The sequence below is a fragment of the Eleutherodactylus coqui genome, chromosome 1, assembly GCF_035609145.1.
Source record: "Eleutherodactylus coqui strain aEleCoq1 chromosome 1, aEleCoq1.hap1, whole genome shotgun sequence".
Classification (NCBI taxonomy): domain Eukaryota; kingdom Metazoa; phylum Chordata; class Amphibia; order Anura; family Eleutherodactylidae; genus Eleutherodactylus; species Eleutherodactylus coqui.
Genome location: NC_089837.1, coordinates 64,382,698 through 64,403,498, shown reverse-complemented (window position 1 = coordinate 64,403,498; position 20,801 = coordinate 64,382,698). Strand labels below are relative to the sequence as shown.

Sequence of the window (20,801 nt, the reverse complement as noted above, 5' to 3'; positions counted from 1 at the left end):
TTGGCAGAGCCGAGCGCACTTGTGTATGGGGTTTGGGAGAGATAGTCGTGAGTCAACCAAGCATTCGGCTGCCAGCTACGTATAATGTGTCTGGCCAGCCGTAAGCTGTAGACAACCATAATGATGGTGATTTGGATCTAAAGACGTTCTCCATGACTCCATTGTACCTTACAGAAGGGGGCTGGTCATCACCAGACTATCTCAGTAGTGCGGATCAGGCTTTGGGCCCATAACATCAAGTAAATTCAGCAAATACATTAAAAAGGACTTTATGAGTGTCTTCTGGTAGGTGCTTAAAAAACAGGATCGGTTTTTTACATCTAAAGAGATAAATACAATGACAATGAATCTGTACCATTTCTTGCCTGGGACTACTGCTTACCTGGTTCAGGTGCATGCAGGCATCTACTGCTGCTTTTGGCATGTTGCACTTCAAAAACGCTGCCACGGCCTGCTCACACATGCCCACTGTCACAAACATCCGGGCGATGTCCTGCCCAGAAACAGATCAATTAGTGGCAATGCGGACCTTAAATATGTTAGCTGCCCATACACGGAGTAAGTGTTAAGGATCTGATTGGCTTAGGCCGGGTCACACGAACTTAGTTGAATCACATAATACACGGCGAATGGCTTCAGTGAAAGTACACTGATTTTCAATGTTCCATTCATTCACACTTGTGTATATTTATTGCGTATATTATGCCCTGTTGTTTTCTATGTGTTCGCTCGGAAAACAGTACATATAAAATTACATTGCGTATATACTGGAAGCCTGTGAATGACGGAGTGCGTAAAATACACGGTTCATACACAGGCAAAAAGGCCACAATACACAGGGATACGCAGTTCTCTGCGCCGGTAAAATGTGTGATTTTTACGAAGCGTATTATGGTACGGTCGTGTGAGCCCGGCCTAATAGACGATGGGTAATAATCATCATTATGTGTTCCTTATACTGGGTTATAATATTTTTTTTTCTTGGGTTATGCAGCTTTAAGCTACTAATCCATTCTCAGGATACGTCATCATTAGCAGATCCACAGGAGTTCAAAACCCCCGACGATCAGCTAATCACTGGAGCCTCTGTTGTAGTCCATGGAGCCGCTGTGTCCCGGACAGACAGCTCCAGACACTTTGCAGTGGTCCAAGATGGTACTGCAGGCACAGTTGAAATTCTCTTAACGAACACAGTCATATTTGTACTCATTTGATGCCCATTTTTATTTTATGCTTTGCAATTACATGAACCAGTCCCTGACAACATGAGAAGCCCAAGCACATAAAAGTGGCCATCCGGTCTTGGAACAAAATTCTGTCCTCTGACTCAAGAGGTTGGAGGTATATTACCTGCATTTGTTATTCTATGCTGCTCCTCCGATCTGCCAGTTTCAGGCCCTGTTTTCAGCCATCCAAAATGGCTGCAACAGCTACTGAATGCACACTGCTCTCTGATTAGGAAGTGTTGATCACATGAGCAGTTTTTGGCCAATCAGAGAGCAGGACTTGTAGGTCTATTCCAAGGTCATACGTTAAAGTGGTTGTGCCACAATTACAAGTTCTCTCCTATTCACAGGTTAGGTTATAATGTACAGATTGGTGAGGCTCTCACCGCTGAGACCCCTGCCAATCTGGAGAACAGGGCTCCTACGTTCTGCTCTGCCCGTCACTGCCGAGGTTGCTTCTTCCCCACAGTGATGTACTATGAATGGAGCGCTGCCTGAGCATGTACGGCAGGCACTCCATTCAATGGGGCTGAGAGAAACACCCGAGCAGGTGTCACTCGGCTATTCCCACAGTCCCACTGAAAGTGAATGGCGCGCTAGCGCACTTTCACAACCTGCGCCCCATTCAGTCCCATTCAGAACGGGGAATACGGGAGTCCCGTTCTCGTGATCAGTAGGGGTCTCAGCATGTTATCCCTTATCCTATGACTAGGAGAGAACTTGTAATTGTGGTACAACCGCTTTAACACACATTGCATATAATTCTGCATTTCCCGGAAGAAACTTACAGGAAGCAGTTTATTATTTTCCGGCAAGGAATTGGCCAGAATCTCCAGTCCATCATAATCCTCCAGCATGTAGTAGCATTCTGCCAAGCGTTCCTGATTCCTGCCCTGCACATAGTACTGCACTGCATTCACCCTGCATGTAAACAACAGGTTAATATGGAGAGATCACATGTCACATTATACAAATCAACTGGATTAATAGACATTGGAGACAGACGGCAAATTTTAAAGAGACTCTGTCCCCATCTTTTCACAACTTAGTGAGAACACCATAAGGTAGTGCCAGTCACACAGATTACAGGGATATGTCTGCTGTGTGGATCCGTGCAGTAGTTTGGGTGAAACTTGCATTTAATTAGTAGCAAACAGACACAGAACTAGTCCTGCATATTCATGAGCAGCAGACTAGCCACACCCACCCCTCCCTCCAGCCTCTCTCTATACATAGTAATAAGCAGAGAGCAGTCAATCATTGGCTGGAGGACGGGGTGGGTGTGGCCAGCCTGCAGCTTATGACCATCTATGACTACTTTAAAGGGGTTGTCCCGCGAAAACAAGTGGGGTTCAGCACTTCTGTATGGCCATATTAATGCACTTTGTAATGTACATCGTGCATTAATTATGAGCCATACAGAAGTTATTCACTTACCTGCTCCGTTGCTAGCGTTCCCGTCGCCATGGTGCCGTCTAATTTCAGCGTCTAATCGCCCGATTAGACGCGCTTGCGCAGTCCGGTCTTCTCCCTGGTGAATGGGGCCGCTCGTGCCGGAGAGCTGGTCCTCGTAGCTCCGCCCCGTCACGTGTGCCGATTCCAGCCAATCAGGAGGCTGGAATCGGCAATGGACCGCACAGAGCCCATGGTGCACCATGGGAGAAGACCCGCGGTGCATCGTGGGTGAAGATCCCGGCGGCCATCTTGCTAAGGTAAGGAAGGAGTCGCCGCAGCGCGGGGATTCGGGTAAGTACTAAACGTTTTGTTTTTTTTAACCCATGCATTGGGTTTGTCTCGCGCCGAACGGGGGGCCTATTGAATAAAAAAAAAAAACAGTTTCGGCGCGGGACAACCCCTTTAAGTAATCTTCTATGCATGTGCTGCTGGTGCTAAAAGGCAAGTTTCTCAAAAACTTCTGCACAGATGCACAGCAGATGTATTACTGCAAAAAGCTGGTGGTGGTCTCTTTAAACAGACACTGTCACCTACTTTTAACTCTACAAACTAAGTTTATGGGCTAAAAGTGGGTGACCCACTGAGTCCGGGGATGTAAGTGTTATACTTACCTTCCCTATTGTTTGCCTTGTATGACCACTGGAAGCTGTCGTTCAATGCACTGAGAGGTCCTAACAAGTAGCCCACCCATTATAAAATTAAAATGGGTGGGCTTCTTAGCAGTGGCACACCGGGGGAACGACAGGGAATGTTGCAGCAAATATATGGCGCTTGTTCCCAGATTGTAATCTTGGCTGATACTAAATATACGGCGCGGGATTAAAGCTCCTGCACCCTAGCAGGAGCAGGACGGGTTTTCAGCTGTCACACACAGCCAAGTTCCAGAAGGAGAAAACAGAAGTCATTTTTAACCCCTTCAGCCTTCTCTTTTACAGGCTACATAGCGCACAGTGAGCACTATACAGAAAATGCAGGAAGCAGAACGTGATCGCTAACAACCCCCAACAAGTCAGAAAGTTACAAAAATAAGTAAAAATAAAAATCACAGACTAAAATAAAAATATGTATGAAAACAAGAAAACAATCCACCGCTGACACCAATCTACACCATCACCAGCTCCACCCTGTAATTATATATCAAACGTCCAAAACAAAATGGCGAACCCATCCCTGTACTTCACATGAACATAAATATCATTATTAAAAAAAAACGAACTATAAAATTTAAAACCTTTAAGTTTTTGTACACATTACCCCTAATAAAATAAAAGATCGAAAATATTTTTGGTGAAAAAAAGGTATTCAAAATTAGCCCTGCATGTGATGGAAAAAAAAACTCAGCAAAAATAATTTTGGCAGGCCAGGGGGAAAAAAAAGTGCCATAAAAAGACCACATGGGTGAAATTGCTAAAAAGTGTCTTGTCATTTCGGACCAAAACACTCTGGTCTAGTCCATACATTGTCGTGCAGGGCACGAGGGGGCGTAGCATGACACAGATTGAAATCGGGAAGTCATGCTCCGCCTCCCCAGTCCTTCCATGAAGTATAACACCGTGCATTAGCCTTGCTTGCTTGTTAAAGTTTTTAGTACGTTCTACAAACCAACAACTACACACACTTCTTACCATTTCTGTCTGTCTGCAAAGTAGTCACCAATGGCATTGTATGCCTGCTCCAAGAGAGCGTCGTCCGAGTCTCCAGAACCGGTCCGCAGCAGCTGCAAAACTCGGAACCAGTCTCCTAGTTTTATCCGCAGGCTGATAGCAAGGTCTCTGTGAAGGTGAACAGCGGACATGGATTCATAGAAACTGCAGATGTAGCAGCTATTCACATACACAATGTAATTCATGAAAAAGGTTTGGTACCGTGTTACCCAGTAGAGCAAAATGTGATTGTTCCCAGCAAGAGAAGCCAAGTAATCTTGTAGATATGATACCTTTTACTGGCTAACAAAAATACATGTTGTTATAGCAAGCTTTCAAACCTACTCAGATTCTTCCCCAGGTTTAAGGAAGGACCCTGAGTAGGTTGGAAAACTCGCTGTAACATCATGTATTTTTGTTAGCCATTAAAAGCTATCATATCTACAAGATTACATGGCTTCTCTTGCTGGGAACAATCACATCATCCAGGGTCGGCACAGACCTCAAACACATAGAGGTGCAGCAAAGCAATCATACCCAACAAAACAGTTTGCTTGACTTGACCCTTTCAGAATGGCTGAGGCTGCTTTCGCAGAACATCGGCGATTTGGCATGAAATACTGGAAGAAAAAGTGCTACATGCAGCGTCTGTTCATCCGGTAAAATTCCGGACTGCTGAACGGAAACCAAACAGACCCCATTATAGTCAATGGAGTCCATTCAGCGCTGTTGGGTTCCGTCATAAGACAGATCCATTCAGCCAGGGGATTCCCCTTTCCTGCTCCCCGAATGGAGCACAAAAATGGAACCCCCAGCACAGATGTGAAAGCAGCCTTATGCATCCAAAACACATAGCTGTAACAATATGCAATATTTGAGCTATCAGTATAGTACAGGGGGGGCCACAGAAGACTAGCTGGCAGCACACTCTTATGAAAGCAGTCTGAAAGAAACTCTATCAACCAATCACAGCACAGCTTTCATTTCTTATACTGGCAAAATGAAAGCTACGCTGTGATTTATGGTTATAGGCAACCCAGATTTCATAAGACTGTGGTGGCAGGCCTCTTCTCTGTGACCCACCCTGTATAATAGTAACCAATCTCACCTCCAGGGCACATCTGTACTATAAGTATAGGACCCCTCAACCACACCAATGGGAGAGATACCCTAGAAACACTCCACAATTACATACAAAAGCATTTTACAATTAACCCCTTAAAGGGGTTGTCTCGCGGCAGCAAGTGGGGTTATACACTTCTGTATGGCCATATTAATGCACTTTGTAATATACAACGTGCATTAAATATGAGCCATACAGAAGTTATTCACTTACCTTCCCTGCGCTGGCGTCCCCGTCTCCATGGCTTCGTCTAACTTCAGCGTCTAATCGCCCGATTAGACGTGCTTGCGCAGAAGGGTCTTCTGCCTTCGGGTCTGTCCGGCAGCAGTGGCGTTCTGGCTCCGCCCCCTTCTATGTGTCATCGTGTAGCTCCGCCCCCTTGCGCGTCCCGATTCCAGCCTCCTGATTGGCTGGAATCGGCACACGTGACGGGGTGGAGCTACGCAATGATGCGTAGAAGGGGGCCGAGCCAGAACACCGCTCGTGCCAGACCAAGCCGAAGGCGATTAGACGCTGAAGTTAGACGGAGCCATGGAGACGGGGATGCCAGCGCAGGGAAGGTAAGTGAATAACTTCTGTATGGCTCATATTTAATGCACGATGTATATTACAAAGTGCATTAATATGGTTATACAGAAGTGTATAACCCCACTTGCTGCCGTGAGACAACCCCTTTAAGGACAGGGTCTATTTTGGCCATAAGGACACAACGATTTTTGGGGGATTTTCATCTCCCCCTTTCAAAAGCCATAACTTTTTTATTTTTCCGTTGACACGGCCGTATGAGGGCTTGTTTTTTGCGTGGCGAACTGTAGTTCTTATGGGTACCATTTTTGTGTGCATATAATGTATTGTAAATGTTTTTTTTGAGAGCAGGGAGGGAACACATCAGTTCTGATATTATTTACAGCGTTAATCATGCAGCATAAATGACATGATACATTTTTTCTGCGGGTAGGTACAATTATAACAATACCAAAAATATTATAATTTTTTTAGGCTTTTCCACTTTTGCACAATAAAAACACTTTTTTTTACATCGCTGCATTCAAAGTCCTATAATTTTTTTTCCCATGGACGGAGCTCTGTGAGGGCTTGCTTTTGTGTGTGACGAGCTGTAGCTTTTATTTGTACTATTTTGGGATACATACAGCTTTTTTGATCACTTTTAATGCAATTTTTGAGGTACAACCACCAAATAAACATTTTGCCTCCAATTTTTTAATGGTTTTTGCTATGTATGGTAAATAGTGTGTTCAATTTATAGTACCGTCATTATGGACACGATACCAAATGTGGGTTTTTTCTTAAAGTTTTAATTTTTTATACAAATAAGGGGAAATAAGTAAAAAAGGGTTTTTTGTTGCATGCTTTTTTTTTTTTACACTCTTTGTCCCTAAAGGGAACTTGAACCATAGCAGCTTTGATCGCCATGATAAAGCACTGCAGGACTTCTGTACTGCAATTCCATATCACTTGTAATAGCGATCATAGGCAATGGCAAGCCGGGAGTGCCCTCCCTCCGTGAATCCTTTACATGTAGGGGATTAACAGCGGAGTCACTGTCTTTATGTACCCCCGCTGTTGCAGTGGAAGGCTTGCTACTGGTAACAGCCGGCTTCCGCTGCAGAATGGCGAGGACTCAGCTTCTAATCCCGCGCCATCCACAGGGCGCAAGTTTACATAAACTTACGCCCTGTGGTGTTAAGGGGTAAAGAGGTTTGTCCAAGACAGGCAAAAGGATGCACGGTTTTCCAGAGACAGCGCCACATCAATCTACAAGGTATTTCTGGCATTGCAGTTCAGCTCCATTCACTTGAAAGGGGATGAACTGCATTGGCAGGCACCAATCTGGGACACCCCCCTTAACCTCTTACCTCCTGTCCATATCCAGATACATCCTCTCTGCTTCCTCAAACCGGCCGAAATAAGCGGAGACCTCAGCTTGCTTCATAGGCTCGCTCTGCAGGTTGCCCAGCCGTTTCACAAATTCTATTCCCTGGTAGTCCTTACAGCGGACGAAGGCTTGTTCAGTCGTAGGAAGGTCCAGTTTCTGGAGTGCGGCTTCAGCCAGTAGTCGCCTGTGGGGGGGGGGGGAGTAGAAGTGGTCCATAATGAGTTATGTACTGAGAAGAGTTTACTTCTTACCATGCTCTGCAGTAAATACTATTACACTGCGATCGGTTTCTATCAGCAGCCAGGCAAGTGTTGGTAAATGAGGCCCATCGTGTTCCTTAAATTTCCACAATGTTCTTACATATAGCACATACATATTCTATAGAGCTGTACAGAGATTGTCACTGTCCCCCATCGGGGCTCACAATCTAAATTCCTATCAGTATATTTTTGGTGTGTGGCAGGAAACCAAACCAGGGAAGAACATACAAACGTTATGCAGCCCTACGATCATCTTCAAGCCCAGGGCGCCAGCGCTGCAAGGTAATAATGCTAATCACTAAGCCAACATGCTGCCCAACAGGAAGGTTCTGGTCCCAGAAATGGTTTCTATCAGTTCTTCACAGTCCTATTACCATGGCGAAACCCCTGAATATTTTTTGCACTCACGGGGAATGCCTAGTTAGCCTCGTACTATGGTCTGGTCCACATGTGGTGACTGTTTGCCTCCAATTTTGAGAAGGTTGGGTAGTTTACCATTCCTACTGTAGAAGTTTGCCTCGGTTGTACCAATCATATAGCTGTGGATCTGTATGCTGACACAAGACCCCAGGTACTCTATATTAAAACCGTATGGGAAAAAAAAGAGTTCCTTACCCACAATAACCAGAATACAAGACAGCTTGCTGTGGACAACTTTTTCTCTGATACCAGTTCTGATACCAGAGACCCCCTAACTTAAATTTACGGCATTTGGTCCTGGGCTTTAATCCCGTCCGATAGTGGTTTTTAACTGTTTCTGCCTTCTCCTTTCAATGAGCGTTATGTACTGTGAAAGTATAACTTCTACTATGCGACCAGCGATCATGTGACTGCCGGGTGCCCCAAGCTACAGCAGAGTTGCAGTGTCCTAGCAGACCCTGACCAGCTCTGCCCATAACTGTCGCTACGGGATCCTTCAACCACCAGCTGTTTCCCAGACTTCCCAATACACACAAACACTCAGTCAAAAGTTCATGTGTTCAGGAAAGGGTAAGCTGCAGCTGGACGGCTCTGGCGCCGCTTATCTCCTGATGAACAAATAGATCGGGCACCAAAAAAGGCTTCAAAATCTGCACCATTTGATGCGGATCTGAAACAGATTTCAACCTTTCAAGATAAAAGCGGGCAGAGAAAAAAAAAAACTAGTGAAAAATACCGTAAACAAGTCATACGATGGGCAGATCTAGTGTCTTTCCTCATGTACACACATGGCAGCTGATTTTGAGAATCCACCTGAAATGACAGGTACCCTTTAAATCGAAGATGTAAAATATCTGTTGCCCTGGTAAACACGGCAACCTACAACTCAGTAGTCACGGACATTTCCCATACGCCCTAGTGGTAGACATTGTGCAATTAGCAGGCCTGCACAAACCTCCCCCGGATCTCTGCTGCAGTGCGGCTGTGACACACCGGTACTATTGTGCACAAACGTCAGCGATCAGTATTACATTGCGGTCAAATTGTGTAGACATTCTGCAGTCCGATGCATTCCTGCGGCTACAAAACTCCCACGACCGGCTGCTGCATGTCTGAAAACCCCACTAAGCCTAATAGGAAATGAGGCGCTGAGCAGCGGGCTGCTAACACTGCGGTACTATGCCTCACACACATGTAACCAACCAGATTATACTGCCCTGTTCATCCCATGAAACAAGGCGCTGGACGGGGGTTCAAAGGAAAACCAATGTTTATCTTCCCTGCGCTTAATACAGGCGGCACTATCCATACATTATGGGTTTATGGCCGGTGTCACACCTGCATGGAAGGTGTCCTTGGAACAAACAGCACCTTGTGGCCTTGTTTATTTTCATACATTCTCCATGGGACGACGGCTTCCATCAGTCTGGCTTCACATGGCAGTCTAGACCTCAATGTATCTCACATTTCACCCCGCTCTGCTGGAAGTAACAGTACAAATCCCCGCTATGGCCGGCACAGTGTAAATCTCCATAAGCTGAAAACAAGCCCATAAATCACTATTTGCATGGGAAAACAGGAAAACTTACAGCATTTAACAAGAGGAAAGTGCAACTTATGTGTTTTTTTTTTTATTTGTTTTTTTTGGGGGGCTGGGGGGGGGGGATTACTGAAAACGGATGTAAAAAAATGTCTCATTTACTGACAGCAAGCAGAGATCTTGATCACCATGACCGCTGAGGCCACTGATAAGTTTTTGTTTCCAAGCTGCCGAGCATATGATTGCTACAGCCAGTTAGGAGCATCAGAATATCTGCGCTGCATCGCTGGGGGAGGTCCTTCTTTTATTGTTACAGCATATGAAGATCATAGAGTTTTAATTAACCCCTCAAAGACCTGACGTTATTTGCTATTTTTTCTTTTTGATATTAAAAAAAAATAAAAATTTAGATATACATCACTTTTCATATTAAACAAAAACATAAATTCAAAAACAAAAACGTTGCAACCCCCCTCCCCCTCGAGTCTCTCCTATGTACCCAATATATAAATCATCCAGCAAAAAACAATGAGTCCATGGAATCTTCCATCCTTTCAGATTATCTGTTTAACTTTGTCCCTTTAGAGAAGAGTCAGTTGTGCTTGCAATGAGCTCAATCCACGCTCCGTTAGTCTCTTGTGACTAGGATATACCCTACATATCGTTTCTAGAGATGAGCGAGCACGCTCAGAAACAGCAGTTACTTGAGCTAGCGTCGCTCATCTTGAGTAACTGCTTACTGGTCCAAGCATGCTCGGGTGGGGGGGGGGGGGGAAGCAATGGAATGCAGGCAACCCCTGCAGTGATAAATACACATACATACACTCACCTCTCCGCTGCTGGCGCATCTTGCCACTTGGCTCCCCGGCACTGCTCTGAAGCTCTTTTAGCAGGCAGGGATCACCTTGAAAGAGTATATTATCAAGCCCAGGACCCTCATGCAGTGACGCATGGAGACTGGCTTCCGAGACATCAGTGATCAAACGCTCTTCTCAAAAAGCGACATCTTGGAGCGGGTCAGAAATAATTGCTTCAAGCTAGGTTGAAGACGAACCCTAGGAACTGAAGTCTTTGCACTGGAGTCAGGAATGACTTGTGGTGGCTGATAATCAAACCAAACCTCGTCAAAGTTTGTAGCGCTATCTGGAGGCCCTCCAGGTTATCTGCCTGAGACAGGGCTTTTAGGAGTATGTCGTCCAGGTACGGGGTGGTGACAATGCCTCTGGCATGAAGGAGAGCCATCACTGTTGCAAGGACCTCCGTAAACAAGCCGGGTGCCGTGGCCAAACCGAAATGCAGAGCCGCAAACTGATAATGGTTCCCCTGTATCTCAAAGCGGAGGAACCTCTGATGTGCCCCATGTATAGGAATGTGAAGATACGTGTCCTTTATGACAATTGAGGAAAGGAACTCCCCTGGCTTCATAGATGAGATGAATGATTTCAGAAACTCCTTGTAAAAATGCCTTGCTGCGACATAACGATTCAAGTCTAGAATTGGTCTGACTGCGCCGTCCTTTTTGGCTACCACGAACAGGTTTGAATAAAACCCGACAACGTTGGGAATGAGGAATGTGCACAATGACACCCTAAGTAAGCAGGCAGTCGACTGCCAGAAGAAGGTCTAACGCTCTCGCTGGAGCCTCAATCTTAAAAAGTGATCCGGACGAACCTAAACTAAGATGTCTGCCTCCTGCAGACAGTACGCTAAAAACTGATCAGCATGGTGCTGGCAGGAGGGCTATAGCTAGCAGGAGGAGTTAATACTTTCTGCTCTGTGTCATCTCCTAGTGGCAGTGGCTATACCCACAGTCTTCACTGTGTCCCCCAATGATATGAACGAGAAACTCTTCTCTTCTGGCCCCCATATTTGGCACTTAGGGCCAGTTTAGTGTAATCATACCGACTAGTATAGAGCATCTCATAAAGGTCCTAACATTCAGCAGTAAGTCATAGTGACAGGTTCTGTATAATAACAATATAATATTATTGGTACATTGCACCAGTTTTGCTTCTAGTATCAAAAAAACATTTTCCTGCTAATATTCCCTGCAAATACAGACATACAGCACAGCTAGTGATTCCTGTTACCACATGATGGAATTATATAACATCTGTTATTACCATAGTCTAGGGTGGGGATTGTCCTCTATAAACTGAGAGGCGTCTTCAATTCCAACCTTTTCAATTAACGCTCGGCTGTCACGCAGTGAACGGATTTCAAAGTTAATGATGTAATCCTTGTTGGGGTGCTCCGGATCCTGCGTGGGAAGACAATGATTTATGTGCCATTCCTTGTTACGGTTTATAGGACTTCCTGTAAATTGTACATGTATGGATTCCATACATTATGTATGTATATAAATTTATTAATTAGACAAACACCTATAACATACCTTTAGCAGTTCATCCAGAAGAACGGATTTTATCTCCAAGTCTTCAAAATTGCAGATATAACCTGAAGTCTGAATGGGTTCCTAAAATCAATAATGGTGAAAGTAAGACACTAATGAGACCATATTTTATATAGTCAACCCTCTTAGCCACCTGTCCAAGAGTGATCACATGACCAGCTCCATGCCACCTTGTAAAGGATTTGTGGAGCTGGTCTGACAATGCCGCTGGGCACACCGCATGGGCTGTAGGTAGGTAACAGTACTGCAGGCGTGTGATGTGTTATGAACACTTACTTCTGGATCCAAGTTCCTGAACACATACATCCTGGTCTTCTCCATCATGGCAAACAGGTCTGGGTTGTCATTTGCCCACTTCATGTCCCAGACATCTTTACGCTCGAAATTCAGGTGCTCGCCAATGATCTGCTGCCCGGCGTTATCTGTGTACCGAGCTTCCATGTCCAGAAACGTGAGAACTCCGGAAATATCTATAATAGCTAGGCGGCTGGAAAAGATCATTAAATACTGTTAATTGATGGATACTATATGTATATACCCATAACGCTGTCACCTATCCAATAAATAGCTAATAAATAATAACCTGGACTTAAAGGGTTCTCCGAGACTTTTCCTATTGATGATCTATCTATCCTCTAGCTCATGAATAGTTGATTGGTGCTCTGGATCCCTGCTGATCAGGTGATCACTAGGCCCGTTGTCAGTGCAGGTAGTGCTTCCCATGTTGCAGTGGCCTGGGTTTGTTTTACATTGAATTCAATGAAATCTGCGCCTCCAGTAGCAAACTAGGCCACTGCAACACGAACAGCACTATCTGCCTCCAGCACTGCCTGCATGGACAGCGGTCCCGGGAATCAGCAGGGGTCCCAAAGAGAGGAGCCCCACCGATCAACTACTGATGACCTATCCTGAGGATAAGGCTATCAATAGTAAAAGTCCCGGACAACCTCTTTAGTCAGAATATTACAATGTGTACATTATACTCAATTACCAAGTAGTTAAACTATTAAGGTGACTATATGCGCTGCAGATCACTGCAGCAAACACAGACAGATCTCTGCAGACAGACAGCACCTGGAATTGTCATTTTTCAACTCACAGGTCTACATGCCGGACGGATCTTCTTTCTTTTTTTTTTCAAAGTCTCCTGCTTACCTGCGGACCCTGCGTCACATCAACTGTGTCAGCTGTGGTTGTGCTGCGGATCGGACAGCTTCCATTGACTTCAATGGAAGCTGTCTGTGCAGGAATCCACAGAAAATGGAGCATGCTGCATTTTTTTCCCCACGCGTGCGATTCACACACCGGGAGAAAATGACATCCGTATCCTTTTAATTGTTTTGCGGATGCTAATGCATCTCTATAGGCGGCTTGATTTGCAGTTGTTCCCACGCAGGTTCCGCAAATCAAATCCACCCATGGACATTGGGCCTTACAGCAGAAAAATATCTGCAGGGGATAGGTATATTGCAGATTTTCAAATCCACCCTATACTCCATTTGCAGATTTTCTGGAGATAGTAATTCTCCATAATACGGCATTCAAGGCCTGTGATAGGCTGGGCACCAATTCCTATGGACATTATAATGGCTTTCAACAAAGGTGGTCACCCAGCATCTGTTCCTCACCATGTGCAGGAGACCAAAGTAACACGTGGCAACTCTTCCATTAGTCGTAACAAAGAGGTAAATTGAGGATTGAGCACAGGGGTACTTTTGTGTAGTCACTAGAAAGCCTACCACTACCGTTCCCAGCTCATCAGTGGGCGGCTTGCTTATCAGAAAGGAGGGCTTGTAGGAAACCCCCTGTAAAATGTAATGCCTCGTTTACACGAGACAACTGCTGGCTAAACGACTGCATGAGCGCTGACGTCACCGCTGGTCGTGCAGAGCGTTTAGACAGAAAGATTACTGCTGAAGTATCGCTGACTTCTCACTCAGCGTTTCACATTCCATATGAAGCGATGGGCGGGGAGCGTTACACGCAGCGAGAATTGAGCGAATCAGTGATTTTTTTAATGCTGCTTGAAAGTGAGCGACAAACAAAAAGTATTAGGCAGTTAGATGTAACGATTACCCTGCATTTTCGTTCGTTTGCACTAATTTTGTGCGATAACCATCACGTTAAATGGCCCTTAAGAGTTACCTGGAATTGCAGTTCAAACACATTTGGTACGCCCGACAGCTCATGCTGTACTTCTGTACTAGACCCATGTTGGGTAAACTGTATCTGTGCACCGTCCCAGACTCGCGTGCCTACAGAATACGGAGAGAACAGTCAGCGCTCTAATACAAGAATAGATAATAAGGAGATCCAAGGAAAATCTCTTTTTAAAGCCTTAAGTAAGGAAAAATATCCTAAAGAAGCCACATTGCTCGCCTCTATAGTACAGGCTGAGACATTCGATAACATGAGTACTCACCACAATGAAGACTCTATCAGATGCGGTAATGGAGCAGATGAGATCTCTTGTTGGCTGAAATAAAACAAAAACTAACATTTATAAAAGAAAATAAGTTTGGGTGAAGAGCGAGCATTTAAAAAGGCGGAGATGTGGGGCTAGTGCCGGATCTGAGACAGCAAGCATCATACCTACGATGCCTAGCAAGGTTGAAGCTTTCTCCCCACGGAGTTGTGTCCCCAGGTTGCCAACTACACTGAATGGCCACTTTATGGAAATTATCCCCGTGACCCCGGAATGTAGCATAAAATCCAATCAGCAATTTTCCCGTTGATCAACTCCAGTGTGAATCCACATTGAATGGGAAGATCCAGTGATCTGAGCGACCTCTTGGTCATCGGTAGTGGACTAGCCAGGGCAGGATTTCATGGACTGACAACCTAGTGGGGTTTTCTTTGTAATGGTGTGGAGAGTATACAGAGAATGGTGTGATCGAGGAAAAACATCCAGCGAAAGGTGGTCCTCTGGACATAAAGAAAGGGGTCAGAGGAGGATGTCAGGAAGACGCACTGAACAGTCCAGCACATATAATGCTGCTGCTCCAGCCTGTGTCTGAACGTACAACTCTTCGTTCTTTAGCAGGGATGCGCTCTAACACCATTGCTGTCTAAGGGCTCATTCACACGACCAGATGCGTAAAACACTGTGTAAACAATGCAGCGTTCGAAATACGTATTGTTCAATTTTTCCTGCATATGATCATTTTTGTAACGCGCATGCATGCGTTGTACTGCAAGCAGGAGGGGGGGGGGGGAAGTATGAATGATCTGGTTTTTTTTAATTAAGTCATTAGCATGTTTCCTAGCAACATGTGTGAAAAACACAACTGCTATGCTAGTACTTGCACTGACATGGTGTATCATACGCACCCATAGAGAGCAATAGGGCTCCTATGCGTGGGGAATCTAGTGATTTTTGGTGGTCCCAGTGGTCGGACCCCCACTGATCTAACATTTGGCACCTATCCGGTGGATAAGCGATTCGGCTAGAAGTGCAATTTGTTTAATTGATTTTTTTTTGCTCACCACCAATGCTCTACTGAAATCCATCAGCCCCTCCCCAGTTCCAGACGGGACGTCATCAATGTGAAACATCCTACAAAACAGGGAAAGAGAATGAACTCTCCATCCTCCTTCTACACTGTTGAATGAATATAGGCACATTATACTGATCATTACCGTTCTCTTCCCTCCTTTCTCGTCCGCAGCAGCTGATTAATCTCCAGGGCAGTCAGTTTCTTCGCTACTCGGTATTGCCAGACATAAAAGGCTTCCTTAGAGGCCGCTATGACATGGGTTTTTGTCATGGTGACGAACATGGGCACTGTGAATACATAAGAAACAGGTAAGTTTGCATCAACTCATTAGTGACGGCCAATACACCTTTTAACGGACCTCATTAATGGGCTTTAAACCTGCACATACATCTTTTTAAGGCGGTGGATTGGCTGATTACTGACAGCCAGGCTCCTGCTCTAACCTCAGATCCTAGAAGTTTGAACCCCGTACATGCTGCAATCAATGGCAACTGCAGCATGCAAGCAGATGACGGGGGAAGGGGACTCCTGTCACTCATCGGGACCCCACAATGTGATCGCAAGGTACCAATGGATCCCCATGGCAGCCGGAGGCCTGACAAAGTCCTCCACCGATTAGACCCTGGCTCCGGCAGAATCTAATAAGCGGATGTCATATGTATAGTAGAACGCACTACATAAGTAATGCAGTGTACTATAGTAGCGTTCGAACAATTGCATCTACAAGACCCCCACTAAGAACTGCCAAAAAAGTTTAACATAAAAAAGCCAGTTAAAAAAAAAATTTGTATAGCCAACTGAAGAAGACCCCAATACTGCTGGAGAGAAAAGGCAGTTCCACACAATATGTAGTAGTGAACCCTTGCTGGCCAAAATTCAATCAAGCAATCAGGGTAGATCTTAAGACTGACTAATTGGTGTGCAATAACATCTCAGTGTGATCATCATTAATAGGTCTACATAAGTGCTTTAGGAGTCAAATAGAAGGTTTCCTTCCATTCTCTTTCAGAGGGTATGTTTTTTTAAAAACTAGCAAGATTGTGTAATAATGCATATCTATCCTATAATAATAATCTTTATTTATATAGCGCCAACATATTCCTCATTGCTTACAAGACAGGGGGAGCAGAAACAAAATCACAGTTACATGTAGTAATCGGTTGATGGAATCAGTAGGGGTGAGGCTCCTGCTCCAACAAGCTTACATACTACAGATAATGGTAGATACAGAAGGTACATGCTGGCCGGGAGCGGAGGGATTTTAAATCTCCCGGGGGCACGAGCCCTTCTGTGCACGCGCCCAACTAAGAAGAAGGACCATATCGCCGCGGGACATCGCGGAGGACAGGGGTGAGTATTTTCACCTACCGTCACAGATCCGATCAAGGAGAAGAGGTGAAACTTTAACTTTATTTAACTTTTTTTTAAAAAACTTTTCTGTGATCGTCGTTATCCATTGGATAGTGGCGATCACGGGCCCAGGGACATCCACAGGATAGGGGATAACTTTATGATCAGTGAGGTTCCAACCGCTGGGACCCCTCGCCAATCGGGACAACAAAAGTTCTGAAGTCCCCACATGAGAGGAGCAGAGGTTGCACATGCTGCTCCATTAATTTCAATGGAGGTGCTTGAAATTACAAATTCAATCCCCATTGTTCCGATTGAAATGAATGGGGTGGAGGTGCACATGAGTGACCTTTGCTTCTCTCATGCAGGGATCTTCAGAACCTTCTTGCAGATAGGCCATCAATAGCTTACAACTGGACAACCCCTTTAATGCATGCAAAGAGTTAATTTTTCATGATCTGTAGTATAAATATTAACTAGCCCCTTTAACTAAAAGTCAAGTAAATCTTAAATCACAATGAGTCTCCTTACCAATATCGATGTACTTCGAATCCAATGGGGTTCCAATGGAATTGCACAAAACGAGCACATACTAGAAAGAAATCGTACAATTGTGACATTAGTAAATACAGAAATACAAAGAGTCGGAGCCGTAATGTCTGCAGATGGTGTAATGCGTACATGATGCAGAATGCTGTACATGAACAGGCCCACTGACACCGAGACCACCTGTCAGGATCTTTTCGGATATCAATGGACCTGGATCCAGGTATTACATCCAGGGATGTACTATGCATACTTTTCTGGCTCCCTGTTCTCATGCAAGTCAGAACAAGAACAGTGCAGCGGACTCATCTCTACAGACCGCACACACACTGTTCTCTATGGGTGTGTGCACACACAGCGGGCAGAGAGGAGTCCGCTGCACTGTGTGTTGACTTCCATAGGTAACAGCGCAGGAACAGAGAATCGGGCAAGTATGCAGAGTGCATCCTCGAAACCTGCCCTATGATCGCCATAACTTAGTTCATAGTGTTCATAGGTGATGACAGGTTCCCTTTAAGTAGCCACTTTCATCAGACATTAATTAAACAACAGCAACAGCCCAAATATTTAGGGGCCAGCAGCAATATTCTAGTGGCATTGGCTACCTGCTTCCTGGTATACAGTATATCCACACCATGGCTGGACACAAGAAGACCTTACATTAACCCCTTCAGTGGCAGGTTTATTATTACCATGTCATGCCTCACAGGGCAGGTTTTTTAAATGAGTCAACAATGCAATTTAATCTCGCAAGTCACTGTGCCACTGTACTACTTTGACTGTTGGTATTATGGCAGGGAAATCTCTGGGGCTTGTTGCAGTAAAAACCCCAGAAAATGACGGCTCAGTGCTCTGCACATTTCAGCACTTGAGCTGTCCACGGAAATCTTCCGGGGTTTAATTGCATGGTCAGTGCAGCAAGCCCCAGAGATTTTCTGGGCGTGCCACTGAAGGGGTTAATTGGGATGACAAAACATGGATAAACTAATGTTGTAATTCTTGTTTGATGTTTTGAACATCACAAAACCAATAAATATTTTATTAAACAAAACATGGATGGACAACATAACACTGAAAACGCCCAACTTACCTGTGCTCCAGAGGCTGATGCTCCCTAAAAACAAGGAATCCGTTATTACAGATTTAGCAAACGAAAAAGGAGCAACACAATTGTGGTTAAAAGTCTGTGGGGCTTAACGTGGGGGGAGGGGGGTTCAAGACCCAACCTATTTATACCTGAAAAATCATCTAAATTATAGTGAAAATCTACATCAGCCTACAGCTAGAATAGACTTGGCTTTCTGGTGGACAGGCAGCCAAAGATATACCAGTCTCTAGTATTTCCTCCCAGTATTCATACATTGTGGTGCTCTGTGTTACTATTCCATAAATGTTACGCGGATTGATACCATTTTACAATGTGAAAGAAATTTATTTTGTCTACCATCTTAACATATAATTCATCGTGATCAATAAGGTGTAAATGCTCAATATATTTTTCAGAGTTTAAAGGGCTTGTCTGGTTGCCAGTTAACTTTTAAGTATAGTTTCAAATGTATTAAAAAAAGAAAAACAGCTGTAATTACCCGTCCTCTTCCCGGCCATCCAACGCTACAGCCCCCGTCCTCTCGCTCTTTGTCTGGGAGTATATACCAACTGACTTAGGCAGAGGCCATTATCCTGACATCAGGATGCCAAGGGAACATTGCTGTCTCTGACTGGCTACAGTAGTCAGGTGGTATCCTTCCCAAACAAAGATTGAGAGAACCACGGGGCTGGATCGCCGGGTAGAGAACATGGAAGTACTGCTGCTTTGATTATTTTAATACATTCGAGGCTCTATTTAAATTGTCTGGCAACCGGACCACCCCTTTAATTGCTTAGTCGTGCAATGACATTCATGTCTCTGCGAATAGGACAGACTTTCGTATCAAGCTAAGAACACCTTCTGACTATAGTCTGGATCAGAATGCCCTGTCTAATGCTATATAAGCCCCCAATAATGAGATGTTAAGGGACATTTTTATGCTACATGATAGTCTATTTCACTGTAACGCAACTCTTGCATAATACAATCCACTTACCAATGCTGAGAACTGTGGAGAAGAGATAAGTGCTAAACAAGCATTCTACAAACAGCAAAGAATAAGACTATGGTAACTCCGTGGAATCCGCCATGGAATTTTCCACACAGATTCCAAATGTAAAAACGGGGCAGAAATCCACAGTTGTTCTTCCTTGGTTTTTGCTGCCAATCCGCCAGCGGGTTTAGCCCTGTGAATGGGCAAAATCCACGTGCAGAATTACGTTTCGGCGTGAAGAAGTGACGTCACTTCTTGATGGTGATCTGCGCGGAATTCCACATGCAGATTGTGCCCGCTGACAGAGCTATTATCCTTATGTGGGTGTATCGCAAAAAACGCAGCTGCGGAGTGCTGCAGTAGTTTTATAAAGTGAATCCGCACGGAAAATTCTACAGCACAATCCACATGGATTCGGCAACGGATTCCGCCGTGTTACCATAGCTTTAGGCTCCCTGTCCACGACCGTGAATTCGCGGCGGTAAATAGCCGGCAAATCACGCAGGCTGGAGCAGGCTGAAGCTTTCCATAGCATTGCTATGGAAAGCGCCGGCCCCGTGTCCACAAGCGGAGAATTATTGTGATTCTCGCTCGCGGCGGGCAATTCGCAGCATGCTGCGAATTGCCCTGATTCTCCGCGGTCAGCCTATGTATTAGGGCTGACCGGCGGAGATTTGGCAGCAGCTCCAGCAACGGGCGGCGGCTCCCGCAGCGGAGATCTGCCGCGGGACTTTGCAACGCCCGTGGACAGCCGGCCTAAGGCTCTCTGCCATCCAGCTCTGAAAAGCCTGCATCGATGTGGAGCCCTGCTGCTGTCAGACACAGCTGATGCCCTTGATCAAGTTGGTGAAGATGCACTGAGGAACCAAGAATATGGCTGCTGCTGTCCAGGTCTGTGTACAAGCCAGCGGCATCCAGTCCTATTTCTCTGTCCTCAATCCGCTTATCAATGACACTTTTACTGATGTCTCTACTCCGGAGGGCAGTGGTCAAGCACTGGGGGGTAGCCGTGCAGTCTGCTGATCATGTGACATCATCTCCAGCTCCTTTCTACAGCGCAGGCACACTTTATGCCTCAGCAGTAAAAAGGAGCATGCAACCATCATGATCCGTCCAAGGGATGGGGTTAGCTGGATAGGAGATCTCATGGTTGCCAGACGGGATGTCTTGTCGTAATGCTTGAAAGTTGCACTATTTGGTGCACAACAGGAGTCAGAGGCATCAACGAAAAATGTAAGTGGTTGGTACAATGTGCCGAAAAACATTGCCCATATTTTTGGTTCAACAGACAACCTCTTAAAGTAATAACTAATCAAATAATGATCTGGAAAAACTCTTTCAGCCTTATAT

General features: G+C 45.1%; 1 protein-coding gene across 2 annotated transcripts in view; it reads right to left on the bottom strand.

The window, feature by feature from the left end:
* WDR35 (WD repeat domain 35) overlaps positions 1-20,801 on the bottom strand; it is a 53,506-nt gene that overhangs the window by 14,198 nt on the left and 18,507 nt on the right. For both annotated transcript variants that reach the window (XM_066596907.1, XM_066596915.1), the window contains exons 12-24: positions 18,461-18,484; positions 17,356-17,416; positions 15,617-15,761; positions 15,464-15,533; positions 14,400-14,453; positions 14,123-14,232; positions 12,254-12,464; positions 11,960-12,040; positions 11,688-11,824; positions 7,325-7,528; positions 4,307-4,453; positions 2,015-2,147; positions 383-493 (exon numbers count right to left, since the gene is read on the bottom strand). In XM_066596907.1, coding sequence (XP_066453004.1) covers positions 383-493; positions 2,015-2,147; positions 4,307-4,453; positions 7,325-7,528; positions 11,688-11,824; positions 11,960-12,040; positions 12,254-12,464; positions 14,123-14,232; positions 14,400-14,453; positions 15,464-15,533; positions 15,617-15,761; positions 17,356-17,416; positions 18,461-18,484 — 1,488 coding nt within the window. The remainder of the gene's footprint in view (positions 1-382; positions 494-2,014; positions 2,148-4,306; positions 4,454-7,324; positions 7,529-11,687; positions 11,825-11,959; positions 12,041-12,253; positions 12,465-14,122; positions 14,233-14,399; positions 14,454-15,463; positions 15,534-15,616; positions 15,762-17,355; positions 17,417-18,460; positions 18,485-20,801) is intronic.